The sequence below is a fragment of the Elaeis guineensis genome, chromosome 4, assembly GCF_000442705.2.
Source record: "Elaeis guineensis isolate ETL-2024a chromosome 4, EG11, whole genome shotgun sequence".
NCBI lineage: Eukaryota > Viridiplantae > Streptophyta > Magnoliopsida > Arecales > Arecaceae > Elaeis > Elaeis guineensis.
This window is the reverse complement of record NC_025996.2, coordinates 16515444-16536728: the sequence shown is the minus strand read 5'-3', so window position 1 is coordinate 16536728 and position 21285 is coordinate 16515444. Positions and strand designations below refer to the sequence as shown.

Sequence of the window (21285 nt, the reverse complement as noted above, 5' to 3'; positions counted from 1 at the left end):
CATTCAAAAGTATCTATTTATTCTAATCCGCAAATATCACCCACTTTCATCTGATTTTTTTATACAAAAAATTCAATCTGGATCATAACTCACATTTGCTTCTTTACCATATAAAAGAATAAAAGATATATACAGCTGCTATAAAAAATAGATGCAGTTGCCTTACACAAAATTAAAAATTTATATTTTATAATTTTTTTTAATTTTTAATTTTTTTACATATTGATGATAAAAATATTTTTATCGTAAATAAATTTATTTACAATGAAAAAAATTTTCATCATAAATACTAGATTATTTACGATCGAAAATTTTCATCGTAAATAATAAGCAACTTTTGATTTTTTTAAATTACTGATTTTTTTTTAAATATTAACGATGAAAATATTTTTATCATAAATAATCAAGTACTTATGATAAATATTTTTTATCATAAAAATAAATTATTTATGATAAAAAATTTTATCATAAATAATGATAATTTTTATTTTTTTTAATTTTTAATTTTTTTAAATATTGATGATGAAAATATTTTCATTGTAAATAATAAAGTATTTACAATAAAAAAAAATTTCATCTCAAATATTCAATTATTTATGATGGAATATTTTTATCACAAATAATCTTAATTTTTAATTTTTTAATTTTTTTAAATATTGATGACGATAATATTTACGTTGGGAATAATCTTATTGCCGACGAAAAAATATTTTTCTTCGTGAATACTTAAATAATTTATGATGAAAATATTTTTATGGTTAATATTTAAAATTTAAAATTAAAATAAATTATATATTATTTATGATGAAAATATTTATTGTAAATAATATATATTTATTATGAAATAATTTTTTCATCGCTGATATGCAACTATTTGCGACGAAAAATTATTTTCATCATAAATATTTTATTATTTACATAATATTTTTTTTATCATAAATATATTTAGTGATGATGAAAATATTTATATCATAAATAATTTTATCGTAAAAATACTCTTTTCTTATGGTGTAGGCTACGGCAGATCTGCTAATGGCCGTAATTTGTTGGAAAATTTGGCAGGAGCATAATTCAAGAATTTTTCTAAAAAGATTCAGTCCCTTGGATGTTGTGGTTGAGAAAATTCTACAATTATTTTAGAATTGGGATCACATCTATTGCTCATCCAAGACTCGATTGTGCCATGAATCCTGGTGGCAGCGGATTTGTTCCTTAGCTTATCATTCATAAGACTGCTGCAATTTGCCTTGAGTGGATGGGCAGCTCTCTAACTGAAAACACTGTTTAGTCCTTGTTTCGGTGCAACTCTTCAATGGATAGCTCAATCTTGAATGTTTGGATTTTTGGGTTCCTTATAGAACTTTTTTGCTGTGGTATTTATAGTTAACATCTTCTTTCTCACTTTTAGTTTCTAAATTTGCTTTGACTCCTTTCTGTGGCATCAAACAGCTCTACTTATTTTTTCTTTGATGACTTCTTTCTAAAATTTTTATCATCTGTACATATTTTTCCTTCTAATAAAATTTGGGTGGCTTCTTTCTAACCTCCCTTAACTTCAAAAAAAATCCACTAGAGTCAGAGTATGACGAAGGGGAGGCACTGCTGAGGGACTCCCAAATCACCGAGCTGAGTTATTAACCAATTTGTAGCACTGTTCAACTATATGCTTTAGTTTTTAGGAAACATGCCCAAATGATTCCTCAATTCGTATGGTTATAGTGATTTTTCATATCAATTTAGGAAAAAAAAAAAAAGATCTGTTCAATCTCATATGCACGATATAGATAAAGAGTACATAAAATGCATTTGATTTAAAAGATTTACTTGAATAAAAATTTCATATGACGACATAAGAGCTATGCCTTCCATATATCTGGTTTTCCATTCCATGTGTTTTTTGTTGTTCTTTTATTCCCGTTTTGCCCCTTTTATGATGCCATGATGGGTAAGCTGGGATCAATTTATCTTATGATTTTTACTTTTGAAAAAAAAGTACCTTGTTGGTATTTCAAGTTCAAAAAATTGCTTTATTTTTTTAATTTTTTACCATCAAATCCATTTCTTATCCTACACAGTAATTGTCATGGAGCAACAGCTACTTAAGGACATAGCCATCCCTGAGACAGGTCGAATTGGACGACCATCCAGACATCAGGTCCTGTATTGATGTTCTAATAAAATATAAAGATGATTTCTATAATATTATAATAAAAAAATAATTAAATAGATTAGTGATGAATTTTACATGCTGCTTAACGAATACAGCTATAAAAAATTATTGTATGTATATTAATTTTTTAATAATAATTAATATTTAAAATATATTAATTTTTAATAGAGAAATTTTTATTTTTTTATTTGTTTTAGATCTAAAAAATATCAGAACCGTCCTACTTAGGGAACTCAACCAAATTTTTTTTTTTTTTTATCCTGAATAAGTTTTCTTTGGAGTTAGCTAGGGGCGAGCACACCAGAAGATGCGGACGATCCAAGGTGAATTTTGAGTTTCTTTTTTTTTTTTTCCCCCTTCAATTTCCAAATATGAACTAATCATTCAGTCCATCCTTTCAAGAAATTCGAACATCTGTGAGGTGTTAATTTTCTTAGGAGTTTATTTCTTCTACTGGTCTAACTGAGCAGGTAAAGATGCATGTGACAAGATGGCAGCTTTAGAGGAACATGCTAATGGAGTTGGCAGCCAAAAAGATCACCCGACACACCAGCTTACAACTCAGTTATTTTCACGAGGAGTCGAGGATACCATTATGTTCAATATCTCCTTGCAAAAATAAGACCATCATGAGTTTTTTCTTTTTTTTTTTTTGCCTTCTAATAATAATTTCATTTGAATCTCAAGATCCGTTTGGTTAAAAATAATTTAGCATAGAAAAATAAATCTTATATCAATTATTATATTTATATGAAAAATAAAGAGAGATGGTAAGATAAAATGATAGGCCTATATTTATTTTTTAGAGAGAAAGATAAAAAAATATCATAAAAAATTGATATTTGATTAATTTTTGAATGATAATAATCGATACTCGACCAAAATATCTATAATAAAATTATATATATAATTATTAAATTTATTACGATATTTTTTCAAATATATTGAATAAAGAATTTTTTAAAAAATTAAGATAAAAATGATATTATGCAAAAGATATATGATTATAGTCATTATATAAAAATTAATTGAAGATGACAATACTATTTTAATATTAAAAAATTATTTTATATATTATTTTAATATTAAAAAAATATTTTATATTAAAAAATTATTTATAAAATTAACTATATTTTTATATAGATTTATCTTCAATCAAATATAATGATTTTTTATTATTATTATTTTAAATAATTTTTTTATCAATCAAATATAGTATATGAACTTTGAAGATAATATTCGGTTGAATATTTTTATCCAATTTTATGCATACACACTGAAATCGAATTTGTTTGAGTGAATATTTTTATCCTTTATCCTGAAATGCAAAATTGTGAATAAGCAATCCCTAGAAGTGCTGCTGCTGCGTTTTGTATGCTGACGATTGCATTAGCTCATCTCTGACGTTATCAGCCGAGACAATGTAATTCGCCGATGCGGGTGTTAACTGTTAACGACAAGACAAGATGATGGGCGGGGATTCAGATTGAGTGACAGGAACAGCCCATCCCCAGCGTGCAGAGCGCAGGGGATACTAAGAATTTCCGGGTTCCGCCTGGATGGCAGGTGTGGTTCTTAGACCCCGATGCTTGTTAACTTGTGCCTGGATTGTTGGCTAAGGACCAGGTTGACAATGTTACCTGAGGTTTTATTGTGTGACCAAGGCTTGGTACAAGGCCCACCATGCCGGTTGCGAGTTGCTACCTCACCTGAAATACATAGAAATTTTACGTTAAAAAAAAAAAAAAAAAAAAAAACCTTCTCGGTTACCTGTCAAAGTAGACCTTTTGATCGGATTCAACGGCTGTTACGGGTTGCGATAAATTTGTTGGAAACAACAATTAACAATACTACTACTTACCCGCATTTTTTATTCATGGGGGCTGTTGGATATGCTCCATGGCCCACGTCGTATAAAAAACAGTGTTCCAACGTAAAAGCCGACGGTGCAAGGAGAATGTTTTCCGAGCAACAGCCAAGGTGCCGCAAGATTTTGTGGCATAAACGAGGCCAGAATTGCAGTGTTTGCAATATTTCATTATCTCAAACTGTCCAATTATAATAATTGTAGTGAGTCTCAAAAGAGTCATGTTACGCTATCCTCTATTTTACGTGGATTAAAGACCAGATCGGCTCTCATAACATTAGCATTAACCCAAAACATCTCCCGAAAAACTAATTGAAATGTATTGTTTGTGTTGCGGTCGATCAAATCAGGCCATGAGGTCGGATTCGACTCCTGAGAATGCACCAATAGTCTGACATGAATGTAAGATGGCCCCATCCACATATGAAGTATCATCCACTTTGGGCATTCCTGTGGAGTTTTCTTACGGTTTTATTCTTTTGGACCGCTTTACGGACTAAAAGGCACCTCATAAAGGGCTGAAGGATCTCCTTTCCTTATAAGCAGGGAAGGATTCCTGACTCAACTATCCGATATGAAACTAAAATCCCATCTCAACCTCAACAGTAGCCTCTTAATCGGGGAGCCGCAGCCTACTTCGGACGAATTCGCTTTTATCTCGGATCTTTATCAAGGAAACACTATATTTTGGAAGGACATGCATGGGTCACCAGTATTGTGGTCGATCAAGTCAAGCTCATGAGATTGAATCCAGCTCTTGAGAATGCATCCGTAGCTCAGGATGAACGTAAGACGGTCCCATCTACATGTGAAGTATTGTCCACTTTGGACGTTTTCGTAAGGTCTTTTCATAATTTTGTCCTTTTGAACCATTTTACGGGCCAAAAAGTACCTCAAAAAGAATGAGAGATTTCCTTTTCTTACATGCAAGGATTTCCAGCTCAACTGTCTGACGTAGGACTAAAATTCCATCCCTACCTCAATATGTATAAACAAATTTTATAATAAAATATAAACAAAGCATTCAAAATTTTAATTAAATGCCATCATTCATGCAGGTCGCTTTTTTCTCATTGAATATAAGCTTTTTTTTTGTGTTTTTTTTTTTTTGGTAGAAGAATATAAGCTTTTCAGTCGAAGGTTATTCTATCCAAATGGAAAGAAGAAATTAGTAATGGCGTGGTCACGGGTGTCTTGCTCCACTTTTTCTTTTTTCTTAAAAAAAAAATCCCGAACCAAATTAACAAGCAGGCTTGGCTATTCCTTATCCCAATTTGTGTTAAGTCTTGACCTGTGCAAGTGTGTTTAGACCTATACGTGCACAGGATAAATTTTTGATATTTAGGATAAACAAATCCAAACTATTGTGGTCGGTCAAGCCGGGCTTATAAGGTCAGATCTAGCTCCTGAGAACACATCCGTAGCTCAAAATAGGCGTAAGACATCCCATCCGCATATGAAGTATTATCCGCTTTGGGCGTTCCATGAGATCCTCACGATTTTGTCCCTTTAGACCGCTTTGTGGGCCAAAAGACACCTCACAAGGGGTTGAAGGGTCTCCTTTTCTTATAAGCAAGGATCTCTGACTCAACTGTCCGATATGAGACTAAAGTCCCATCCTTACCTCAACGGTAGCCCCCAGTTAGGGAGCCGCAGACTATTCCGAATGTATTCACCTTTTAGCTCGGACCTTTACCGAAGAGACACTGTATTTTAGGGGGACCTGCATGGGCCACCAGTGTTGCGGTCGGTCAAGCCAGACTCATGAGGTCGGATTCGGCTCCTGAGAATGTAACCGTAGCTCGGGATGGGCGTAAGACAGCCCCATCCTATCCACATGTGAAATATTATCCGCTTTGGACATTTCCATGGAGTCGCATGTGAAGTATTGTCTGCTTTGGACATTCCCATGGAATCCCCTCACGATTTTATCCCTTTGGGCCGCTTTGCGGGCTAAAAGGTGCCTTACGAGGTCAGCATAGGGTAGGCTATGGACGAACCTCATACGGCATGGATCTCTCAGGGTTTTGTGCAACCTACTCCAGATGAATTCGCTCTTCAGCTCGAATCTTTACTGAGAAGACATTGTATTTTGGGAGACCTGCATGGGCCATCAGTATTGTGGTCGGTCAAGTCAGGCTCATGAGGTCGAATCCGGCTCTTGAGAATGCATCCATAGTTCGAGATGGGCGTAAGACGGCTCCATCCGCATGTAAAGTATTGTTCGCTTTGAGCATCCCCATGGAGTTCTCTCACGATTGTAAAGTATTGTCCGCTTTGAGCATCTCCGTGGAGTCCTCTTACGATTGTAAAGTATTGTCCGCTTTAAGCGTCTTCGTGGAGTCCCCTTACAATTTTGTCTCTTTGGACCACTTTACGAGCCAAAAGATATCTCACAGGAGACTGGAGGGTCTACTTTTCTTATAAGTAAGGTTCTTGATTCAAACCATCCAATTTGGGACTAAAGTCTCCTTCACGCCTCAACAATATGCATAATTTTGTAATAACATAATATTGTCAAGAATCGCTGACTTCACGTGAAATTTATAATTTAGGGGCTTGAATTTCTTTCCATCCAAACAAATTATTAAGTATTCACTTTATGATAGGAGCATAACTATGTATTCAATAGGGATTCATATGTGCAATTTATCTAAATTTAATTATAATCTAAACATTTATTAATAATTAAAATGCTCTGTAAGGAAGTTGGAATAAGTTTCCAATTAGCTAAATCTATTAAGAAGTCTCGGTATTATTTGTCGTCTCTTGCAATATATTATAAAATTTGTTACATAATTAAGATTTAAGTTATTTTCTCTTTCACTCCCCCAACCCTAACCGTGGAAAAAATGTACAATGACGATACTAAGACCTTCAGAATAATTTCTATCAAAGAAAAAAAAAAAAAAAGACCTTCAGAATAGCAAATACAACTAATACTCATTCAGTTTCAAATCCATCACATAAGGTCGCGAAACACAATGCACGTTTCTGACATAGCAGCTTGCTCTATACATCATGCCTTTGCTCCTCTGCTACAAAAAGACTTTAGAAAAAGGAACGAGTTATTTGAAACATCATCTCTATGCCAGTATGAGTTTGGACCAAGGGAAAACAAAAGACAAGAAAATGACAAAGACTTATTTTAATGTGACTGCGGACATTTGTTATGGATTCAATAGTGGTGTTTGGTTTTAAAAAGGAGAATGTTTATACACTGAAAAAGAAATAGTTTTGGTATGAAATATGGATGTTAGAAATTTTTATGGGCACCCCATTTCCGAACCTCAAATTTTGAATTTGAAAACATGTAATTTCCAAAAAAGAACTTCATCGACAAAGTAATGCTCGACATTTTGAAACAAACCAAATAACTTGGAAATCTGACTTCAAAATTAAAATTTTTGAATTTCGAAACTTGTAACTTTGAGAGCACAGGTTATACGTTAAAGGAGAATATTCAGAAACTGCAAAAGATTTTTCGATATGAAGTAGCTTATATCAGTATGAAATCTTTTTTCCAAACTCAAATTTTTAATTTTACCTCAAAAAAAAAAAAAAACTCAAACTTTCAAACTCGCAAGTAACGAAGAGTTTGGTTTTTAAAATAAGATTGCACCTAGATGACAAATACTCATTTTGAAATAAAAATGAGAATTGAGGGATCTTTGTAACAGTCAATCGTTCTTTTGTACTTGCTTTTGAATTTCAAAGAATCCAATTTCAAAATTAAAGTTACTTTTTAGAAGGAGAGAATTCATTGCAAAAACAACATTTTTTTGATACAAAAATCATGCCATGAAAAATTTGTGTGGGGAACCTTATTTTGAACCTAAAATTTCTGAATTTCAAAATGTGCAATTTCAGAAGAAGAGTTTTGTTGCTGAAAGGGTAATGCTTCATTTTTTAAACCAAAAAAAAAATAGAACTTTTAAATTATGATCACTTCTTGTGGACAAAGTTATTACGACTTCAGAAAGGAAGTTTAGCTTTTTAAAAGAGGAATGTTTTTTAATTACAGACATACTTTTTCACGTGAAGATGTAAAGGAAACTTTATGCTGGCAAAACCCTTACTGAACTTAGTTTTTTAAAATTCAAAATGCGCTATCCCAAAAGGGGAGTTTTGTTGCCAAAAGGATGATGCTCCAATTTTTGAAACAAAAAAAAGAAATAAAACATGTTAAAATTTCAAAACCTTAATACAAAATTAAAATTTTTATATTTTGAAATGCATGATTTCAAAAATGTGATTAAATTCTTAAACCATGCGAGCAACTTTTATCATGGCGTAATCATTTTTTGCATTCAAAAGTTTAAACTTCAAAATTGTCATCATTAGAGGACTTTGTTTGTTAAAAAGAAGAAATATCCTGAAATGACAAAAAAAAAAAGACTCATTGTAAAATAGGGATGGCAAAATTAATCCGATCCGATGGGTATACACCCTACTCGAACCCGATCAAACCCGAAAAATAGGGTTTGACTGGGTTTGGATTCGGATTTGGGTAAAACCCGAAAACTATAGTACGGATATGGGTAGTGCTATTTTCTACCCGAACCCGACCCGAACCTAGGGTATGGGTAATACCCGAACCCATATCCGAATATATATATATATATATATATATATATATACATATATATATATATATATATACATATATATATATATATATATAATATATATATATATATATACATATATATATATAATATATATATATATATATATATATATATATATATACATATCCGAATATATATACATATACATATATATATATACATATACATATATATATATATACATACATATACATATATACACACACATATACACACACACATATATATGATCTCTCTCTCTTTCTCTCTCTCTCTCTCTATATATAATTATATATATGTATGTATGTATGTATATGTATGCATGCATATATGTATGCATGTATGTATGTGTGTGTGTTAGAAGTGTGTATGTGCGTATGTATGTATGTATATATATATAATTGGTAATTCTATTTTTGATTGATAATATGCATAAAATTATTTTACTTTTTTTTTGGGTATAGAATGGACGGGTATGGGTTGGGTATGGGGCGGGTATGGATTGGGTATGGGGAAATAGGTTACCCACGGGTATCCCCGAACCCGTTGGGTATGGGGATGGGTATCTCTTTTCTTACTCGATTGGGTATCGGGTAGGATTTGGGTATAGAGTATTAAGTTCGGGTTTGGGGATGGGTAGTATACTACCCGACCCAAACCCTACCCATTGCCATCCCTATTGTAAAATGAAAAGGGATCTAAGAAAAATTTCCAATTGTGGACACTTAACTTTTGGACGAAGTTCAAAATTTTAAGAAAAAAAGGGAGAATGTTCCCAAATTACAAAGTATCCCTTTCAATACGAAATGGTTACGTGAAAAAACTTTCCGAACGTGAAACCTTCTTGGGAAAAAAAAAAAATGAATTTCAAAACATGCAATTTCAAAAGGAGAGTTTAATTCTTAAAGCCTAGTGCTCCAACTTTTTAAACGAAAAATAAAGGTCAGAAAAACTTTTTTAGTTTCAAAACCTTACTTCAAACTTATGAGTTTTGAATTACAAAATATGTGATTTCAGAACTACAATTCTTAAACTGTTGAAAGGAGAGCATTCATAGACTACAAAAGAAATTTCAATGAAATTTTATCCATGATTTTCAAAACCACAAAATATTTGAACTTTGCACATTGTGATCCCAAAAAAGAATTTTATATCTCCAAATATGAATGTTTGCAAATGATAGAATTTCAATTTTGGAAAAAAAAAAAAAGGGGGAGATTTGAGAAAACTTTATAATTGCAAATACTTCTTTTGGACTAACTTTTCGTATTTCGAAACTCACTAACCCAATTGTGAACCTTAGTTTTTAGATGCAGAATCTTCACAATTTACAAAATCATTTTTTCTTACAAATCTTCCTTCTTCAACGGTTCCTTTCGCGGAACTTATCGGTGCCTGATCAGGTATTAAGTATCTCATTACTCACTTTTGTACCCATGCACTTTGGGTTCAAGGGGATTCTTCTGCTGTAATTTCTTGGCTTCGGAACTTACAGCATAATTGGATGTATTTGTACCCTTGGATGAAAGATATCCATTTGTGTGGCTCTCTAGATTTCATTCCGTTAAAATTTTCCATATTTGTCGAGAGGGGAACGAAGTGGCTGACCGGGCAGCTGCGCATGCCTTATCAGGAGATTTTTCCTTTAATTCAACTCGTTTGCCTGAGTATCCTGATCTGGTTCTTATTTTAAAGGCTAATGCCTATTCTATCGGATTTTCAAGACATGAAATTCGAAAGCCTTTCTCATTTTGCAGTTATTGCACATTGTAGGCTGTGGTTGTTAGTTGGAATACCATCTCTAGGCCGACTGGGAGAATCTAACTGTTTACTCCACGTTCATTCTTACAAATTTTGTTTCACTATATTCCGTTCACAGCAGTTCTTTCCTTGTTATTTTTCTTATTTGCCAATATGACTCCACAGGTAGCATTTGATTTTATGCAATTGATCTTAATTAATGCGTATCAGGTCCAGACTGCTCATCCAGCCATATGTATCAGATGTCCTATGAGTATCGGCACACCTTTATTATTACTTTCTATATGCCCAAACAATTCGATGTTTACCACTGCTTATGCCATTTTGCTTTCTTGCATGGTTTTCAGTAGAGTTCAGTTTACATTGGATCTTGGATGCAGCCTTCCGTTCTGTTGGGTTGTCTGCTATGTCCATTTCAGTGGGTTTTGTATCACAAGAGCATATTATATCTTCTGCATAATTGGTAGTATATGGCCTATGATTGTGCCGTCTGCTGGTGCTTACAATCTGCTGAACTGGGGTCTTTGGTTACTATTTTATCCTCTTCAATTAGGAACGCTTTGTTCTCACGAGATTTTCCACATTCCTAAAGTAATCAGGTCGCTTGTATATGCCATTAGGAGTCATCATTCTCGTATCAATTGCTACAGGCACCGGTGCAGCTGATTTGTTTCATTTGGTGGAGCAATGTAATCTTAAAAGATGGAGAATATTGGTTCCATATGTCTTGTCGGTGCCTCGATCTGTTATGTGTACTCACGGATGGTTGGTTATCAGGCTAGCACGATTGTCTATATACTTAAGATATATCTGCAGTACCACTTTACTTCACATTGTACATAATTTCTGGATGGACTACTACTTCCATTCTTAGTTACATATCCGATTCTCTATCTCCTTTCACTTATTTACAGGAGCTATACCGGAAATCACTTCAGCATTATTTTTTGCTGATATATTCACTTACAAATTTTGTATCATCTTTTACTCAGCAATATTATGCACATCTGGATCTAATTTCTTTTGGTTTGGCTGCTTATTTTGTTTTATAGTTTTTTTGGTGACAGCCTCTAATGTTATTGTTTTGCTTTTTGGAATGCAAGTCTATTGTAGTACTTTCTTTCTTCTTGTAATACAGTTGACTTCTATTCCAAAAAAAAAAAAAAAAGAGAGTTTTAAAACATGAAATTTCAAAAGGGAAGTTTAGTTGTTAAAAAGATAATTGTGTAATTTTTAAAACAAAAACATTAAGGTCAAAAAACTTTATTATTCCGAAAAATTCTTTTGAACCTAAATTTGTTTATTCCAAAATTTCAGTATCATGCATGCAATTCACTTACAAAACTGATAAAATGAAAGTCTTTTTGAAATGTTATTTTTATATGAAACAAACATTGTAACAATAAGATATTTCCTTCATATTGAAATTTGCTTGAGATCCACGTATTGCAATTTTAAAAGTGCTGTTTAGTTGCTAAGAGGCTAAGGTTATCAAGATCATTTTCACAGAAAAATAAACAAAAGAAAGTTTTATAATTGCAAAAGGGTGTTTAGTTCTTAAATTCAAGAATGTTCATAAATGTGGAAAAGCCTTCAGAAGCAAACTTAGCAATGCAAGAAAACATTGTAACCGTAAAGAAGTCATAATCTTAACATTCTACTGAATTTTAGTTTTTTGAATTTAGAATGTTGCAATTAAGAAGAGAGGAGTTTGTTCTCTCTTTTATTTCCTATTTCCATAATTTCCATCATTCTAGTGTTAACAACAAGGTTTACTGACATAGCTGCCACCTTTAGCAATAGCTACAACTGCTTTTATTGTAGCCACCATCGTGAGCAGCAGCTTCAATGGATGCCACTAGGGCCAGCATCTAAATTTGTTGTGACAGGGTCATCCTTTTCACCCATTTTCATATTTGTTTTCACAAAGGTTTGGTCGTAGCTTTGCAAAAATAAAAATCTTATATTTTTTTAACTCTATCCCCAAGAGCCAGATCGAATCAAAACTCTTAACTTGTAAGAAATCCATTTAAAATCCAGGTCAAAATGTTCAACCTCAACCCTACATAGCTAGTTACAAAAACCTCGAAGAAACCTCAGTGCAAACAAGATAATTCGAGCTGATTTTCACCATCCTTACAACCCCCCCTCCCCCGCGCATCCCCAACCCCAAAAAAAAAAAACCCTATGTAAGTGCTAACCTCCATTGCGACACACACTTGCACACTCGGGGTAGTCTTGGCAAGAAGACAATGTTTTCCCATTCTTGACCCAACCTCATGATCAAAAGCGCGACTATTTCAAAACTAAGAGTAACTTCTTGGCAATCTAAGAGTGCAACATTGCTCAAAGTTCTTTCCTTTTTTTGTTTTCTTATTCTTCTAGTTCTTAAAAATACATCTAAACTTTCTCATTCAAGTCCATACCTCGCCTTCTGTGCGAACAATTAATCTTCTAATCACTAAACCCTATCATATCCCATAACTTCTCAGCAGTATGATTTTTATTTTTTTCTGATTCAACTATTTCTAAAATATCAGTTTCCTCATTCAAATCCATATCTAGACCTCAGTAATCTCCAACACCTCCTGCACCTCTCCACATCATCGCATTCTAAACCCATATGTTCCAAAAAAAAAAAAAAAATCAAGTAACAGGTTTTCAGCAGCAAGCATGATATTTTGAGTATTCACGCATTAAATCCCTTTAAAATCAAGCACAACATCAAGATCCATATTGTTAAGACCAGCCTGCCACCACCTCCCACATCACTGAAGCATAGCACACCAAATTTCAACACCGAAGTTCTAGAAAATTTGCCAGCAGAAAATTTGAATGTCTTAAAATATATCTCCTTAGAAATGTGTCCTCCTAGAGCTACTGATCCCATTCTCACGTGTTCCTACATCAACTTAGTTATAAATCTTCATTCTCTGATCCATTGAAATGATCTTTCAAACTATCTCAAGTCCTAAGCATCGCATACAATTTTGATTATTGTGGTGGAAACCTAACCAAATTTTATATTCCCATTAACTCACTCAAACCCTTGCATACAGAGAAAAAAAAAAAAGGAAATGGGGTGTGTAAGGCGGTAATCTTCGTTTCACAAGAATCTAACCACAATAGCTCCCTTCCTAACGCACAAGTGCTTATGCTATATCACCAAATCACATCTAGGTTTCAGAAAGGACCTCTTGTGAAATCATTCAAGTAAAGGAGGAAAATATTCATCTATATATTAGAAACTAAAAACATGCTAACAATCTTGGATATCTTGTTTGAGACCATAGCATACATTTATTATTGCCAAACCATCAGCATCTTATATAACTATCTTATACTATAAAAAGAACATAAAGAAGAACCCCCAAAGCATGGCATCAAGAACTCCAAGTAGGTTAAGTTAAATTACAATGGCTAACAATGAAGATGCAATTTACATAACTGAAGCATTCTGCAGAAGCTGGTAGCCGATAAATTTATGTACCAAACATTGGATACAACACAGTTAGCAATAGCGTACCAACATTAGAGCGCGAAAACACCCCAAGAAGCACCAAATACAGCCAAGAGCCAACTTGACATGGAGATCCACTGCTTCCACTTCTCCACACAGCACAGAAATAGGGGGGAAAAAAACAATTTTGAGGAAATAAACAAAATTACGGCGAAAAAACTACAAATTTCAGAACTCAGGAATTTTGCACCGCATACTACAATACAACCAACAATGAGGGTGAAAAGATGACAAATTTATGTTCTCTTGACCAAGACTTGTAATCTATTACCTGTTGTCTATAAGAAAGATGGAAAGATGAAACCCACATCAAATTCGATGAAAATAGAAGATGAGAACAGACAGAGTCGAAGAAGACGAAAACTCTCCCCGGCTCTTAATCCCCAATATACATAAAGAAACAACACTGATTATATTTTTTTTTTCCGTTTATGGTAATGTTCGTTAGGGTCCTATTTTCTTGAAACACAAGAAATCAAGAACTCGCCAGAACTCATCAGATCATAATCCACCAAAAGCGGCAAAAAGCAGCGGTTTTGATCAAGAATCTATGCTTCTTAAACATGAATCAGCAATCACACGAAGATCGAGAGGAAACAAAGAAGGACTTACACGGGTGGTGGACTCGACGGAGGAAGGGATGCAGAAGGGGCGAGAGCGGAGAGAAGGAGACCGCGGCCAGGAAGACGAGGAGGAAGGAGGCAGAGAGGTGGCACGGCACCGCGGGCACCGCACTTCTCGTCACGTTCTTGGCGAGCCTGTTGGCGAGGAAGACGTGCCTCCCGGTCGTCACCGTCGCCGCCTCCACTGCCAGGAGGCAGCCATTCCGGTTCCGGAAGCTTCGATGCAGCAGAAAGGCCGTCGCAGGTCGGGGAGGCGAGGGTTTGAGGGCAGGCGACAGGCCAAGAGGGTTGAGACATGGGTATTTGGGCTGGAGGGTTTTATCCTCGGCCTCTATCCTTCTATAGTGGAGTGTTTAGCCGTTATGCAAATTTAAACGTGCCTTTAAGTAAATACTTTTGTTCGATAATTATTTAAATATATAATAAAGAAAGTCTTCACTTCCATCGCATGCAATGATTTTTTTCCACTATCTTCCTTTTATTTTTTTTTCTTTTCTTTTTCCATTTTCTGACCCGGCCAGAGGCTTCAATTTTTTATTAAAATGGGTTTGGCTTCAAGCTTTTAAGCATGCTATATTTCTTTTGAAAATATATCAAGCCGTCTCAGATTAAAAAGCAACAATAGAATATCAAAATTGAAGATCATCATCTATATTATTAAAATATTAAAAATTAAAAATTTATATTTTTTAGAATTTTAAATATGCGTCAAGTAGATGTAAAAATGTATAGTTAAAATAATCTAAAATCATATTTTACTATGAACTAAGCATGAAATTTTATTATTTCTAATTTATATATATTTAAATAGAAATACTTTATCATGGTACGTTTTTTTTTTTCCTTTGAAATGATTTGAGTTTGCTAACTAATTGCTTCAGCATGTGGGTCGCTAGCAACCATACTATTGGATTAGAGCCATGCACGAACCCTTTTTTTTTTTTTTTCCTTTTCTGTTTTCCTTTTTTTTTATTTTTATTTTTAGAGAAAGGATGGTGAGTTCCCCTCCGTTGACTCACTCACCGAAGGGCTACTTTGGGCACCTCAATTGAGACACTTCTATTTCACATGCTTCTAGAACTACAAGGTAAACTACCAAAAGTAGTAGAACTAGAATCGCTCTCTATATTTGATATTTTTTGAGATTGTTATTGCGACTTGTTATGAATTTTTTAGTCGATTTCACTGTTGACCTGTGAATTATGTTTGGATAGTCCTAAATTTTAGGCATTTTCTTATTCTGCCCCATCTTGTTGACATGACTGATTATTTTGGCTCTTTTACTCGGATTTCCGTTGGGTCATTTAAATCTTGAGATTTGTCCGAGTGCTAGCGTAGAAAAGGACGATTGAAATCTAGTCAATTCATGTTTACCCCATCTTTCTTGGTAGGTATACCGTATCTCTATTTTTATGGGCTTTTCCAAACTAGCTTCTATGGTGGCTATGCTCTGATATATTGTCTGGTTTTAGGGATATTTGGTGGTGAGCTTCTCTGTCTATGATCGTTACAAGAACTGGCTTCTAATTTCTTTTCTATTGTACGTTAATGACATGAATTACATGATTTTACCGCATTGGCAATGAAAGCAGCCAAGTCTTTGAAGTCATCTGGTCATTCTTTATATTATAGCTGTCCTATTGACTCCTGTTTTCACCCAAAATGTGCTTCAAGCATATTACCATTTTTACATGATCAAAGTAATCAAGTTTTCATCTGATATTGATGCAGATGGTCTCCGAATGATACAAGCTAATGCTTATGGATCTAGGTTTATACGACATCCGACATAATGTAACATCTTTCTGACAACTGCTTTCTCGTTGCGAAGTTATTTCTTGCATGTCTGCGTCTTATACCAGGTTAATTTATTGTCTTATTGCTAGCTGGTCTATCCTATCCGCAGCTTCTCCTAACAGGGTTCTTACTGTGGATGCAATATCTTGGTTGGACCATTCTGCTTATGTTTCAGATGTTCTCTTATTGGCCCGGTTGCTATGTCTATAATACATTCTATATCAGTGATACGCTTCCTTCCTACCGCACTTATTACATCATCTCCGTCGTTCAATATGCTGCTTTCTGCTGCACTATAATTTCTATGCATGTATTGGTTTTTTAATTTATATATAGCTTTCTTTCCTCAACGGCCAGCTCTGTCAATTAGTTATCATTATTATTATTATGCAGAGAATTGAGCTTTCAGTTCCAGCAAATTTCTCTTTATTTGCTGTTGGCTCTGCTTTATTAATTTTCTTATGGGTGTCTCAGTTGTGGCTTATCTGGGTTATGTCCTCTCTACCTTATAGATTCAATGCCTCAGCTGCAGCTTTATATTCAATATCTCACTACATTTATCTATCACTAATCTGGTGGATTGCTTGGTATTGGGGCAATCGGACTTGCTTCCCCTTCGATTCAACGACAACTCCTCCGACTTGTGGTCGATCAATTTGACTCAGTGTCGGAAATAGATGATGGATCGTCAAAACAGGATCTTCAAAAAAATTATCGATTCGACTGTAATATTTACAAGATTCGTCATCCGACTTCTTATCGATGTCTTGAAACACAGATAGCCGGCTATCAATCGGTAAGTCGGCTGCTTATCGATAACTCCTGATCGTCTTTCCAGACAGCAATCCATCTCGATGACTCGATCGATTATACAGCCGATGTCCAGTTGATTTATCAAAACTATCGACCGATGGTCAGTCAGTACATCAAAAACGCCGACATACAGTCGGTACATTTAGATTACCAACACCTAGTCGGTATCAGATCTACAATTATGACATTATAATCATGAATAACGGCTCTAAACCATGATTGTTAGTGGGCACAAACTATCCACTAACTCTATGATCATGGCCTGATAGTAGGGATTAACTATCCTATCATGCCACGATAAGCAGGGCTCCACGTGTTCAACAGTTATGCCTAAAATATCTATAAAAGGAAGATAAGGGGCCAATAGTGGTAACAGATCTTTTGATTGGATAAAACTCTGCCAAATTTCATTCTTAATTCTATTATTTACCATTTTTCACTGACTTAAGCATCGAAGAATCTCATCAGATATAATTTCAGTCAGTGCGAACTTATTTTGCAAGTCGCTTATCACCGGACTCAGGTGCACTCGAAAATCGGTCACAACATTTGATTTTCTCTGTTTGTATATTCTACTCAAGATAGTTGTATAGGGCTGTTGATGAGCAACCGTCTTTATCTTGATTGATGGAACGATAGCTGTGCCTCTGTCTTATTTATTCAGCCTTGATTCTCAGGATATTCATCGGACAACCTCATCCTCCCAGCACTCTGTTGTCATCGATGGTCACTCATCTTTAGCTACTTTCAGGATATTCATTGGACAACCTCTATCGGACAAACATGTGCCTATCATGGTCGTACAGGGGTATCTACAATGCATGGCTCAAACTGGAGTTCTTTGATATTGGTTTCTCATCATATTCACATATACTTGGGATTGTGTTTTGGTTTTGCGTCAGATGTTACCAACTACGTTTGTCATCTCCTCTCTTTGCTGTACTCCGTCTTTGGCTTTTCTTCCAGTGCTACCTTATTTTGCTCTAAAGCTGTAGCTGCTATTTTGTTGTAATAAAGAGTGCTGAGAAAACTTTGCACACAATATACTTCGTCCTTCGTTGTTCCCATAGTTCTTAGTAAAAACTTCTGCTTACACTGTTTTACCTCCTCTCCCTAAAAAAAAATATTCTGATCCTGCTGTGGTATAAAAAGGATGACATCATTAATTTCACATTGATTGTAAGTCAATAAAAACTCTCTCTTATATGAGATGTGACCTTCATTCTCATATGAAGTATCTTTTAAAGAGTAAAATCATGAAACCACATACCATAGTGTCAAAGATCGAAGTTGACAATACCTCATGTACATAAAAGCGGAGACTGATCCGTTTGAGCTCCGAGTCTTTGATCGCAATATTGACGCTCATTGTGGAGCTGACGTGTCTTTGATAGACTGTGTTGTACCTCTTGCAATTTTACTTAGAATCTCTCTTGACTGAGATATTATGTTGTGGTATAAAAGGGAGGATATCATTAGTCTTATATTAGTTGTGAGTCAATGAAGATTCTAGTTTATATGGGATGAAATATTCTCTTCCATATAAGATTTTGTGTCATAGTATCAGAAATCGAAGCAGACAATATCTCTTATAAATAAAAGTGAAGACAGATTTATCCGAGCTACGAGTCTCTGATCGCAACAAATACTTATTTTGCTTTTGGCTTTATAACTTTTAGTGTATATGCCTCGGTTGATTGTAAATGGGGAGATTGCTAAAAAATCTCCAAAAAGATATAGTACGAGTTCGAGCCAGTTGCGCAAAGAGCTCCATATAGGCTTAGATAGAAAGATAAAACCGATCCATGAGGCAAAAAGAGATCAGTGCTAAGAGTGAGACTTAAACATTCACTCCTCTATCGACCAATATTTATAGTCAGATGGTTATCATTTGGGCATTTGAATTATCTCTATATTTAATACACCTCAGAACCGACCACAATTGGCATGGTATATCAACTGATCAAAGCAAATTATGGAGCATCCAATCAATCAGTCAAAGCCCACCATGTGGCTGACTCGAAGGTGTCTGCAGAATTCAAATTCTCCCCCTAGCTTATAACAACACCTCGGCCACGATCACGACTAGTTCCTATAACTATACGGACGAGATATTCCGATCCGCTTATACAATCCATCACCTATCCGATAAGAACACTTCTTTGTTTGTATTGTCTCAGGTCAGATCCAGCATCGGCACAAAAGTTCAAGCATGATCTCTCCTTCTTCCAGTATCATCTTGGGAGCGACTGGTGCTGAAGTTATCGCGATCCAAACATATCACCACCTCAGAGACATATCGCAATCTTCAATCGATCTTTACGATCTATTCAGCCGATTGTTTGAGCTCTCCAACAACTCATCTGGTGCGGCGTATTGGTCGAAATGTCTCCTAAAGACAACAATATCCATGGGTAATTATATGTTGCTAAACTATTGAGCTTCAGTATTGGCTTTAATGTGGAACTTGCTGAGATTTTTTATAAATAATAATTTTCTTAACTATTTGGCAAATAATAGTAAAATGTCCAACAGTCAGAATCGACTTTACTAATAGCCAATGAAATAAATAAAGAAGTAATATTAATATGTCGAAGACTCTAATTACTAGGAATATTTTTAATTATGTCCATAACAATTCTTGAATGCTTTTGTACCATTGAGAAGCAAATATGTAAAAAGGCATATCAATTTATTGAGGATGGGGAGTAAAGCTAGATTGGCTGTGTCAATGATGTCGTGAGTTTCTAATGTTTAAAATTTGTGCAGTGCATATAAATTATAGTAATAGATATTCTAAAACCATGGAATATTTGAAATAACTCCTGAATCCAACACTTGGTTCGGTAACATAACACGGCCACATGAACTCTAAAATAATATTTTAAAAATCATATAAGGCCTTGAAGTGACTTAAAACTTAATATTAATAAATAAAATCAAACATCTCAATTAAATAATTTTATGAGGGTAAATAATCAATAATTCAAGTATAATTATTTCAAATGTTCTGATATCAAAAATTTAACAAACTAATAATCTAAAAAATCCAATTCTCGAATTTCACACCTAATCCGACCAGCTATGTATCCTATAACATTGAGAAGAAAACAAAAATGGAGGGATGTGAGCTTTACAGCCCAGTAAGAATCCACATATCATATCATTATAATAATGTAATTTGAAAATAATGATAAGCAATATAGCATGAATCTCATATTCAATATCCATAATATTACAAACATTCATAAAATATATGTAATATATGTTAATCGTCTGTCTTATCAAAAGAGATATATTATCGTATGTCAACAAGTGAAATCCTTTATCAGCATTATTTCATGTCTCGTTATTTATTCCTCTTATCACAATTTCGAATTTCTTAATTTTTTTCTGACTTTGGATTAACCAAGATCATACCTCAATAGCTATCTGATTAAAATCCCACGCATAAGCCCGTGGAGGCTGTTCCAGACATAAACTCTGGCAGGCTGTCAGGCATAAGCTTCTAACGGGCTCTTCTAAGCATAAGTTTCTAGAGACTATTCTAGGCATGAGCTTCTGGCAGGCTATTTTAGCATAAGCTCCTAGAGACCATCATAGGCATAAGCTTTGGATGGCAATCTATATGACGAGACTAATCCAAACCATATTTTTTTCATTCAGTTATTATATGTTGATTTCACCAAATCAATTTCAATTTACAGTGCGATCAAAATAGTATTCATATCCTTATAATCGTATCATCAATCACTGATATATATATATAGTTAATACATAGTGTACACATACTGAAAAATCATACAAGAAATAATAGTTCTCAACATGAAAATTCATCAACAAGAATCCAACGATATAAAATCAATAATACAAATCAATGATAAAAATAGTATATATAATGGTGATCATGTACAGAAATTCTTATCTCTATCGATGATTAATTCAAACGTAGAAATCGATGAACTCCTTAATCTACGCACTTGGAAACAAGTATTTTGCTTAATATCTTCTAGTATAAATAATTGAATCTTTACATAATTAAGATCAAACATAAAAATCATAGATGACTGGGATAGTGGAAAATTATAGAGAACGAACTTAATATCAGAATTATACCCCCTGGG

At 34.1% G+C, this 21285-nt stretch overlaps 1 protein-coding gene across 2 annotated transcripts; it reads right to left on the bottom strand.

The window, feature by feature from the left end:
- Positions 1-13683: 13683 nt before the first annotated feature.
- LOC140857170 (uncharacterized) lies at positions 13684-14895 on the bottom strand. 2 transcript variants are annotated; one of them, XR_012140683.1, is made up of 2 exons: positions 14541-14895; positions 13684-14206 (listed from the first exon to the last, which is right to left on the bottom strand). XR_012140683.1 is itself a non-coding variant. In XM_073255711.1 (2 exons), exons 1-2 carry the CDS (start codon positions 14846-14848, stop codon positions 13891-13893), a joined length of 432 nt encoding a protein of 143 aa, XP_073111812.1. In that variant the 5' UTR covers positions 14849-14895; the 3' UTR covers positions 13766-13890. The 2 variants fall into 2 exon arrangements, 1 of the variants encoding a protein (XP_073111812.1); XM_073255711.1 differs by having other exon boundaries at positions 13766-14014.
- Positions 14896-21285: the final 6390 nt, after the last annotated feature.

Bases quoted from the DNA above. Each gene is read 5' to 3' on its own strand.
- LOC140857170 (XM_073255711.1), bottom strand. From the start codon at position 14,848: ATGTCTCAACCCTCTTGGCCTGTCGCCTGCCCTCAAACCCTCGCCTCC. The intron at 14,015-14,540 runs GTAAGTCCTTCT...TGTGTGGAGAAG, and splicing joins CCGTCGAGTCCACCACCCGT to TGGAAGCAGTGGATCTCCAT.